Below are 11,180 nucleotides of genomic sequence, written 5' to 3' on the forward strand. Positions count from 1 at the left end.
GCTATTTTATATCATTTGTGAGAACTAACCTAGCCCAGTGCCCAGTGCGATTTGCTATTTTCTGCATGTTTTTGGCTTTTCAGGAAATGAGTACCAAACGGAGTTCAAATACAACGAAAGTTTTTGATGATGTTTTTTGGACAAAAATAAGACCTGAAAGCTTCGGAGGGAGATCGGAGGGCACACTAGGTGCCCCAAGCCATCATGGTGCGTCAGCGCGGGGGGGGGGGGGTGGTCGTATAAAAGTACTTTTTTCGTCGCCGTAAGTCTCTGTTCCACCATGATCCCATGAGGAGCCCTGTTCCGGTGCCTTGCCTTAGGAGTATCAATCAAGGAAGGCCTCTACATCAACCTTGATGCTCTCATGATGGTGTTGAGTAGTTTACCACATACCTACATACCCATAGTTACTACCTAGATAGCTATCTCTCTCTATGTTCTTGAATGCCAAGATCACCGCGATTCCTGCGGTGATCTATCTTATGTAATCACTCTTTGCGGTGTGTTTGTTGGGATCCGATGAATTGTGGGTTTATGTTCAAATTATTCATAAAAAGTATTTAAGTCATCTCTGAATTCTTATATGCATGATTATGATAGCTTCGTATTGCTCTCACGCATGTCGGTTTGGTTTGTCCAACTAGATTGGTTTATCTTCAGTGGGAGTGGTGCGTTGTGATGGGTTCAATCTTGCGGTGCTCAACCCGAGTGACAGAAAGGGACATGACACGTATTGAATTGTTTCCATTAAGGATAAAATGACGGGGTTCATTCATATTACTTGAGTTTACTTTGTCTAAATCATGTCACCTTGCCCAAAGCATTACTCTGTTTTTACTTAATACTCTAGATGCATGCTGGATAGCGGTCGATGAGTGGAGTAATAGTAGTAGATGCAGGCAAGATCCGGTCTATTGCTTATGGAGGTGATGCCTATATGTTTGATCATTTTCATAAATAAATATTTCATAACTATGTGGTTTTATATCAATTGCCTAACAGTAATTCGCTTACCCATCGTATGCCGCTATCTTTGAGAGAGATGCCATTAGGAAAAATATGGCCCTGGGTCTTCACAAATATAATATCAAAATATAAAAATACCCCGCTGCCTTTATTTGTTTGCATTTACTTTTTATATTTAATATATTTTTATTATCTATATATCACTACTTATTGCGTGCAAGTAACGAGTTTAAGGGCTTGACAACCCTCTTGCCCGTTTGGGTGTAAGTGTGTGCTCTTTTGTGTGTAGGCGCTGAAGACGGCCGTTTGCATGGTCCTCCTATTAGTTCGATAACCTTGGTTCTCATTCAGGAAAATACTTATATCTACTGTCATGCATCTCCCCTCCTTTTCCTAGAAAAATCTCGACGCAATTTACAAGTAGCAGTAGATCTTTAGTGGAAGTGGTGCATATTAGTGGGTTTATTCTTGCGGCGTCCCCACCTCATGACAAAAGGGGTAGAGAGACACATATTTGTATTGTTGCTACTAAGGGGAAAACATCGGGGTTTAATCATATTGCTTGACTCTATTGTGTCTACGCTATGTCATCACACCTCAGACATTACCATGTTTGTTATAAACATAATACCTAGAGAGGCAAGCATAATTGATCTCGAAATGGAGTAATAATAATAGATGTAAGCAGTAGCCAGTCTACTTCTCACAAATGTAATGCTGATGTACTGATCATGACATGAATAACGTCATAACTATACACTTTTCTATCAATCAACCAACAATAATTTGTTTACCCGTCGGATGCTATGTTTTTGAGACATATTCTTCTAATGAAAACTATGGTCGCTTGCTCTATTCAACATATTTACTAAAACCCTAAATACCTTGCTACACTTTATTTATTTTCATTTCACTTTGCAATTTATCTAACTACTACTATCAGATTTAATCCTTGCAATTAACGAGTATGAAGGAATTGACAATCATCTTGCCCACGTTGGATGCAAGTATTTGTTCTTGTCTCTGTAGGTACCGTCGACAGTTGTTTACGTGAATCTCCTATTGGTTTGATAAACCATGATTTTTAACTGATGAAAATACTTATTGCTAATTTACTACATCATCCTTCATCTTCGGAGAAAACTCAACACATATAAAAATAGCAGTACCTCAACCCATCTAGTCAGTGGCGGAGCCACAGGGGGGACGAGCGGGGGCCAGACCCCCCCTATCGATCGCCCTCCCTCAACAATACTCAGCGGGGACTACGTTGGATTCAGCAGGATATGTGGCCTAGTTTGACGTCTATTCCTAATTATTATGTGGCGATTAGCAAACATGTAGGCCTGACCTCTACGTTTAAATAGCCCAAGCCCACAATTGATAGCCCACATACCACGTACTATAATTGATTTGATCTGTCTATAGGTCCTGAAAATTATTTATCGATTGGACCAGTACACATCGTTTTGTCATCTGTTTGCGTAACTCCATCTCTATCGTTTTTGCCGCCTCCACCGCCACGGCGGAGCTAGGGCTTAATCGAGCGGTCGGTCGTTTCTGCCGCCTCCGCCGCCACAGCGGAGCTAGGGCTTAATCGAGCGGCAGACCATCAGCATCAGTGATGAGACCAGGCTAATGAAGGTGCAGATTGCATGACCGTGTGAGTCTACCACATGCTGATCTTCTAACTGGCAAACATCCCCGCCTCTCGGCTCTCACACCACGGCTTGTGGTTTGTCCAATTTAAACCTAAGGTATACTTGGTTTAGATTTGTCTACAGATGTATCCAGACATGTTTATATATATAGGTAAAATGTTTGGGGCACCTAGGAGCCTGGGCACCTAGGCTCGTTATGGCAAGTCATATTTATTAGTGAATGACGTTTAATAAACAAAATAATGACTTTCCATATTTTATTTGCATGTACTAGTATATTAATTTGTCAATAATTGCTTTCAGAAACAAAAATGGCATGAACATTCATACTTGGATACGTACATATGTACATGTATCCGATATATACACATAGACCGTGATACCAGTTAGTGAATATTATACCTAACGAAAATATGTACATATCCTCAAGTGTATGGCATGTATGCATGTATGTATATATCCAAATATATCCTTTATATATATATCACTTTTCTTACTTTTAGGTATGTATATATATGTATACTCGTTCGAGTCATATCCGTAAATGATAGTAGACATACCCAAAAGGATATATCCGACGAATATAATTGAAATGAGACATACTCGAAAATTATATACCCAAAATCAATATAATCACGTGTGATATATCCCAAAATCAATATACTCACATGTGATGTATTGGTCAAAAATATACCGAAGGTAGGTATATACCAAAGAAATTAGTATGTGCATATATATAATATGCATGTGTATTGCACATGCATATCCCATAAAAATACTAATGTTGTATGTATATACTTTATCGGAGTTTCCATTCTTCATACAATGAAATAAATTAAGAATAAATTACTTTCCAGTATACTCGCATGTGATATACCTAAGAAATTAGTACGTGCGTAAATACAATATGCATGAGTACTGCACACACATACCCCATAAAAATAATAACATTGTATGTATATACTTGATCGGAGTTTTCATTCTTCATACAATGAAATAAATTAAAAAGAAACTGCATTAATTACTGTCCTATTCAACGCATGTTATTAAGACACCTAAATCAAAAAGTTATTGGTTCTTGTCATTTACTTCCATAAAACATATATGGAAGATGCTAAATATACTCACACCATTACTATCTGCATGCATGAATCTAAGATCCGATGGTCACGAGGTAAGGAGCCTGGGCACCTAGGTGCCCCAAACGGTCGTCCTATATATATATATATATCCGTTTGCATAAAGCACGGGGAAGAAGAGACCACCGACAACTAACAATTGAAGCCATTTCTTTTAACCGAGTTGGTCTACTGATGAGAATGTAGAGCAACATTTATATATTTTACGAGTGAAATCACTACAAAGCTTGATGTTAAATGGTTTAATGGGCCTGTTGTGCATAAGTATAAATCTAAGCTAATAAAAAATGTAGCTATTTCAATGTAATTGCAAGAAAAAAATACACATTGTCTGTTTGATATTGACACTATATTTAAGATTCGATATACTTTGATCCTGCATTTCTTGCGCATGCATTGCCATCTTCGGCCCTCCTATGTTCAAATCCTGACTCCGTCCCTGCATCTAGTCAACTTAATCGACCCATCCCAACCCATAGGGGGCAACAACTAGCGCACCTCCTCCTATAGTCACCTTCTTCCTTTGTAAATTTTACACTCACACTCTCATCATGGAGGCTTTAACATATTGTAGTTTGTTAACGAGTGCTATGAGCCTTAAATGTACAGAGTCGGACCGGTCTTTTTGCTTGTTAATCTTAACAAGCTTAATAATCCGAGCCTTAACAAGCACAAGCTTAATTAACGAAGCCTTAATGAGTAGAGCCTGTTAATATACCCGTAATTGCCGTGACCCTGCTGTCACTCATCCACATAGCCGTTTCAACACAAGCCACCAACAAACACCATTGCCAACCACGGGCTCGCCAGTCGACACCAACTACAAACCACTGCCCTCAAAAGGGAAATGTTACACTCGTGCTGCCATCGTCTGATCCAGGTATCTCTAGATCCAGGGTTTTTTCCGGGTGTAACAAGGACAACAAGACAATAACCTGAAACAACACCTTCGACAAGGCGACGACGCATGCAGACATCGTTGCCGTAAGTCCAAACGACATTTGAGCTTGGATTTCGCTGTCCATCTCGTCTCCTAAGTCTATTGTCGACTGGACCACCAAACCTCCATCGACGACATCCGCTTCACGGCAAGGAGCCCGACTAGGCTCATCGCCCGCGGAGCCCACGTTACAAATCTGAAGGTAAAGAGGGTGGCAAATCATACCGCCACCTCGTGTTGGAGAGCTGGTAGACAACAAAAGTCATCACCGAGAGGCCACATATGAGTCGTGTCGAGCAAATACGTCGCCGTTGGTCAAACCCGAGACGGCAAGGGAAGCAGATGCAGTCACTGGGGACACCCCTTCGTTGGACGCCGCATAGCCGTTGTTGCCGCAAAGCTAGCCTGCCGGGCCGCCTGACCACCGCACCACTGTAATAAGTTTATGCCGTCGGATGACTCCATGACCTGAATTAGAGGGGAAGGCGCCCCAAAGAACCCACTGCTCGAAGTCCGCCATACGAGCTTATCACTACAACATCCTTCAATGATGGCGAGGGTGAAGACGGGGTAGGTGATGAGCCGGCGGTGCGGATCTGGTTTCCTCCCCGTGCCACCAGGGAAGGGACACGTGGTCCGACTTGTTTTTGGTGCGTCAAAAGCGATGCTTTAGTTAGGACATGAGGTCAATTTATTCCTTTAGCACCAATTTTACTCTTTTAACATTAATATCTGATAAAATTTCAAACATTTTATAACATAATACATATTCAAATTACATGATGAAGTGAGAGTATGTTTTTTTTCATAATATGAATTATTTACTTATATGATTCTTATTTTTGAAACAGGGCACCAAGTTCCTGGAGGCGGCACTGCGCTCCCCATGCATATGACAAGAGCTTGCACCTGCAACTATGGAGTTTTGTTTTTCTCAAACTGGCCCTCATCACCCCTTACAAGTTAGAACCAGTCGTGCCGTTCTAATTAATTATTCACGTATTTTGTGATGAGACGTCCTAATTAACAAAGTACTGCCCCTAAAGTCTGCACCCGCTCGATCCCACACGACACGGTACATTTCAGGAGCGACAGTAAAAAATACGAACCACGTACAATCTCACCTCACAGTAAACAAAGAACCACCCCATGCATGCCTCTCCAGAGTATATTCCAGCCAATTATTTGCTCCAGAGCAGCCAGACAGTCCAATAGAAAAACAACACGTCCCTCCAAAAAAAACACAGTAAAGATATCATATCACCAACCAGCATGATCCCCGGCCGAGCTAACAAACACTAGATGCAGGCGCCATCCGGGGCTTGGCTTGAGTGACCGTGACCCTCCATGCCCAAGCTCCAGCTCTAGCAGCAAAAAAGGGAAGACACGGCAGGGCTACTCCGGCAACAACCCCTTGTTTGATCCGTCGGGCAGCAGATGCGGGATGGCGCTATCACTTGTACGTTCACGCAAAGGGACACGCATCGTTCCCGGGTGTATTTAAGCACCACCGGAGGGTGGCAGCTGAGGTCACCTCACTGCCCCCGCCTTCTCCAACCCTTGCCGGCGAGCTGCTACCTGCTAGCTAGTGCGCTCCGCTCTCGCAGCCGGCCGGCCGGCCTAGCTAGCTAGCTCAGCGGCGGCAATGGAGATCGAGAGGGAGGCGCCGGGCAGCGAGAGGGGGAGGAGCTGGCGAGCCAACCCCGCGGCCGCGCAAGATGCGCAGGGTGAGAAGAAGTTTGGAGACGGCGATGAGACGTTCGTCAAGGTACGGTGACCTCTCTCTCTCTCTCTTGCTCTGGCTCGGCTTCTTGTGCGTATGTGGAAGGAAGCTCGTACGTGTGGTCATGTTCATGGCGTGTCTAGCCATGGCTAGAGAGATGGGTTGAAATTTTACGGTATCTGCGCTGTACAGGAGCCGGCATGGAAGCGGTTCCTCTCCCATGTTGGACCAGGGTTCATGGTGTCCCTCGCCTACCTGGATCCTGGCAACTGTGAGCACCTTCTCCTCCTTCTCTTTCGCTAGTTCATCTCTCCTACCTCGCACTTCTATCCTCGCTCACGGTGATGGATGGAATTGTTTGATGCAGTGGAGACGGACCTGCAAGCCGGAGCCAATCACAGATATGAGGTAGTGCACATTCTCGGTTGATTCTACCTTTTCCCAGGCGATTCTACTTTCACTTTTCCTTCCATGGCATTGCACTTTTTTATTAGTGATCTTTGTGCATCGAGCTAGCAAGCCATTTTTCTAACTGTGCATCTGTCTTTTGCTTTGTCCGGTCGATTGTGCGTTTGCAGCTCCTCTGGGTGATTCTGATTGGCCTCATCTTCGCGCTGATCATACAGTCGCTAGCAGCGAACCTTGGCGTGGTTACGGGTATATTAAAGTCCACAACACCAATCGCAAACATACAAAACAAAATGCAACTTGTGCTGATGCCCATTTTTATCCCACTCACCCTCATGCAGGAAAGCATCTCGCCGAGATATGCAAGAGCGAGTATCCGAAGCCCGTGATGATCTGCCTCTGGCTTCTCGCGGAGGTGGCGGTGATCGCCGCCGATATCCCGGAAGGTTCCACTCCAATCACTATGCTGTCTTTCTTATTTGTCCGGGAAAATCAATATGCTGTCCATAGTGCTCCTTACAAATTTGGCGTCTCGGTCTCAGTGACATGTATTTGACCCTGTCATGATCAAGCTCGCTCACTCGCAAAAAAAAGAAAAGATCAAGCTCACTCATAGCTACCGGAATAACACGACAGCATAGATAACGCCAAGTGTCCCGCCCCCCACGTTCCGTCCAGTTGCTGACCCACATGGACGGCATTCGTTCCTCCCTATCTTCTTGTCCTCAGTCAACCGTTGCTAACCATATATCAATGTTAATTCACCGTATCCCTTAATAACAAACACTAATAGCAAGTATGCACATGGTGGAGTCAAGATATGCTGAACTGGTCTACACAAATGTATTCTACTCTATTGACTTTCGCCGAGAACACTACGTATCAACGACGAAAACAAGTTTTTCGTTTTTATTTTTCCGTGGTGGAACGACGACATCAGCAGTTGAAAATAGCAACAATCCTAAAATAAATGTTTCAAATTTAGTATAATTTTATACTAGAACCAGTATAAAGTTAAGACATTTATTCGGGGACGGAGAGAGTAGTAATCTACAATAGCGTTGCATGTCCTCCAAATCTCTTACGAAACCGATCGGTTAACTTGTTTAATTTGTTTATATGCAGTGATCGGGACGGCCTTCGCTTTCTACCTCTTGTTCCGCATCCCGGTGTGGATCGGGGTTCTAATCACCGGCTCCAGCACGCTCCTCCTCCTCGGCCTGCAAAGATACGGGGTGCGGAAGCTGGAGTTCCTCATCTCGATGCTCGTCTTCGTCATGGCGGCGTGCTTCTTCGGGGAGCTGAGCATAGTGAAGCCTCCGGCGAAGGAGGTCCTGAAAGGGCTGTTCATTCCCAAGCTCAAGGGAAATGGCGCCACCGCAGACGCCATTGCCCTCCTTGGAGCTCTAGTTATGCCGTAAGGGTCGAATTGCTAGAAACTGTCAACTGTGAACATGTTATTAATTATGGATGGCTAACTAATTAAATCGTGGTTTCTCATTTCGTTTGAGTACAGTCACAACCTGTTCTTGCATTCGGCGTTGGTGCTGTCCAGAAAGACGCCGTCGTCAGTAAGAGGAATCAAGGTCGGTTCCTTCAACAATACACGTTTTTTATGGCATGTACGTATACTAAATATGTGTGTGTCGATCAGGACGCTTGCAGGTTCTTCCTCTACGAGAGCGGATTCGCGCTGTTCGTGGCGCTGCTCATCAACATCGCCGTCGTCTCCGTGTCCGGGACTGTCTGCTTCGGGGAAAATCTCTCGGCGGAGGACATCGACAAATGCAGTGACCTCAGCCTGGACAACTCCTCGTTCCTGCTCAAGGTATTTACACGACTAGTTGGTGCCAAGTATTTGCAGTAGGGTACTTTTTTTACTCTTTTGATTGATATGTTTTGTGTTGTTGGATGGATATCAGAACGTGCTGGGCAGGTCGAGCTCGATCGTGTACGGGGTGGCGCTGTTGGCGTCAGGGCAGAGCTCGACCATCACCGGCACATACGCCGGCCAGTACATCATGCAGGTACTTCCCAGATCTGTATATGCCATGTCTATTCTAGTTCTAGAAGTCGGTAAGTAGAGTTATGTGCCGACCTGTCATCTTTTCTTCTTCCTGATATTTTGTGCGTCCGTAGGACTCCACCACTAATTTCTACTTTTGTTAGTCGTCCACGCGTACGTGCATGCTTGGTTTTCTTAATCCGACAACTCCATCGTGTGATATACTCCCTCCATTAACATTTTTGACAGTACACTAATGTCAAAAACGTTCTTATGTATAATCCGATGATCTTGAAGATTTGTGCAAACAATTTCTTTTATGTTTTTTCCTTTTTCTTCTTACATACCATCATTTGACCGAGATTTGGTTAAGTCTAAGTCGACTGAGACCTAGTCACATCCTAAAGCATAATCTGACGACCCTTCTTTCCCTCTTGGTGAATGAACTGCCAGGGGTTCTTGGACATCAAGATGAAGACGTGGCTGAGGAACCTGATGACGCGCTGCATCGCCATTGCGCCCAGCCTAGTCGTCTCCATCATCGGCGGGTCGAATGGAGCCGGCCGCCTCATCATCATCGCGTCGGTACGGCGCCCTCGCCTTCTCTCTTTACGGGGGGCATCCCCCCCTGTCGACATTAGCGGGCGAAAACGACGGCGGCTGCATTGCCACCGGCGAAACGCCGGTCCCCGTCGCTGCTCGGTCAGAAAACACACACACGCACACACACATAGTGCCCCATCCACTAATGTATTTCGCACGACTTAACTACGACTTACTAGCTAACAGCCAGCAGCCGGCAAGTGCTTAACTGACAAATATGCACTAGCAAAGCATCTAAAAACAGTAGTTTGGTGGCCTTCTACACCCTTCTTGTAGCAACTCCTCGGAATGATTGGGTTCTATGATCCTACTATGTATAATTGGTTTCTTTCACTCATTAATTCATGCGATTGGGTTTTCCTTGTGCAGATGATACTGTCGTTTGAGCTGCCATTTGCACTCATCCCGCTTCTCAAGTTCAGCAGCAGCAGCAGCAAGATGGGCCCGCACAAGAACTCCATCTACGTAAGCATTCGCTATTGGTTTGTCCTCGATCGATGCATGTTGCTTGTTCTTGGACACGTACGGTGCGTGCGTGTACAGCTGCATGATCATGCACACCTCAATAATTGTGCATCCCCACACAAACGTACCTACGTACCACCCTAGCTATCCTTGCACAAAATGATGGATGCATTGATCGATCCATCGATGGCCACCCTACATGCCATGTTCTTGATGAAAATGCATTGATGGATCGATGCACTTGACCACTTGTACACGCAGCGCACGTACGTCCAAGCCGGACCGAACAAATAGGTACTTATATCAAAGCGTCTGGACGACCGATCGATTCACATGCATGAATGCTAGCACGCACAACGTCTATGGGTATCTTGTCGACAATATCATCATGATATCAGATCAATAAGAAAAATTGAGCTGGTATTTTACTACAAGTGCTGTTATGTTTTACAGCAAATTGAATGTGTACGTGCGTGCGTGCAGATCATCGTGTTCTCGTGGACGCTTGGGCTGATGCTCATCGGCATCAACGTCTACTTTCTCAGCACGAGCTTCATGGGGTGGCTCATCAACAGCTCGCTGCCAACGTACGCCAAGGTGCTGGTCGGAGTCGTCGTCTGCCCGCTGATGCTCGTCTACCTCGTCGCTGTCGTCTACCTCACCTTCAGGAAGGACACCGTCGTCACCTTCGTCGCCGACTCGTGCAAGGCCGACGCCGAGAAGGCGGCGGGCGGCAGCGGGGAGGACGACGACGAGCCCGTGCCCTACCGTGAGGACCTCGCAGACATACCGCTCCCGGCCCACAGCAGAGGCTAGAGATATGCAGTAGAGTGTATATGTATGATGATGTAGTAATTTTTATTTTTTTGCATGATTATGATGATGTAGTAATTGCTAGTACATGTTTTACTGTGCGACCGTGTATACGTGTCGAAATTCGTAGCATTTTATCCGTCCTTCTCGGATGTGATTAAGGTGGTTTTGGCTGTTCAAACCAACTGCGTAAAGAAAATCTTGGCATCGCCCATTTAAACTTTAGGAAAACAATTCTCTTGCCTAAGACTAAGGACGCAAATCAAATCCAACAGCATTGATCGATTTATCGTTTAAATGCTAGCTTTTAAAATCTTTATAAATATGTGACGACTAACGGGCTGAAAGGGTGGCTGACCATTGACCCGCCCATATCAAATGGCATTCAAGCAAGGGTGAAATATGCTATTCCCTCCGTTACAGTTTAGAAGACATAGTTAAATTTACGTGTATTTTC

At 44.8% G+C, this 11,180-nt stretch overlaps 1 protein-coding gene across 1 annotated transcript; it reads left to right on the forward strand.

Annotated features, from left to right (window-relative positions):
• The first annotated feature begins 5,998 nt into the window (after window positions 1-5,998).
• Window positions 5,999-10,922, forward strand: LOC123449639 (metal transporter Nramp5-like). Its single transcript, XM_045126926.1, has 12 exons — window positions 5,999-6,474; window positions 6,622-6,700; window positions 6,797-6,837; window positions 7,008-7,086; window positions 7,179-7,283; window positions 7,963-8,254; window positions 8,354-8,423; window positions 8,492-8,665; window positions 8,760-8,864; window positions 9,296-9,427; window positions 9,815-9,910; window positions 10,394-10,922. The coding sequence occupies exons 1-12, from the start codon at window positions 6,352-6,354 to the stop codon at window positions 10,724-10,726; spliced, it is 1,629 nt and encodes a 542-aa protein (XP_044982861.1). The 5' UTR covers window positions 5,999-6,351; the 3' UTR covers window positions 10,727-10,922.
• The last annotated feature ends 258 nt before the right edge of the window (window positions 10,923-11,180 follow it).

This window comes from Hordeum vulgare, chromosome 4H (genome assembly GCF_904849725.1).
Source record: "Hordeum vulgare subsp. vulgare chromosome 4H, MorexV3_pseudomolecules_assembly, whole genome shotgun sequence".
Lineage (NCBI taxonomy): Eukaryota > Viridiplantae > Streptophyta > Magnoliopsida > Poales > Poaceae > Hordeum > Hordeum vulgare.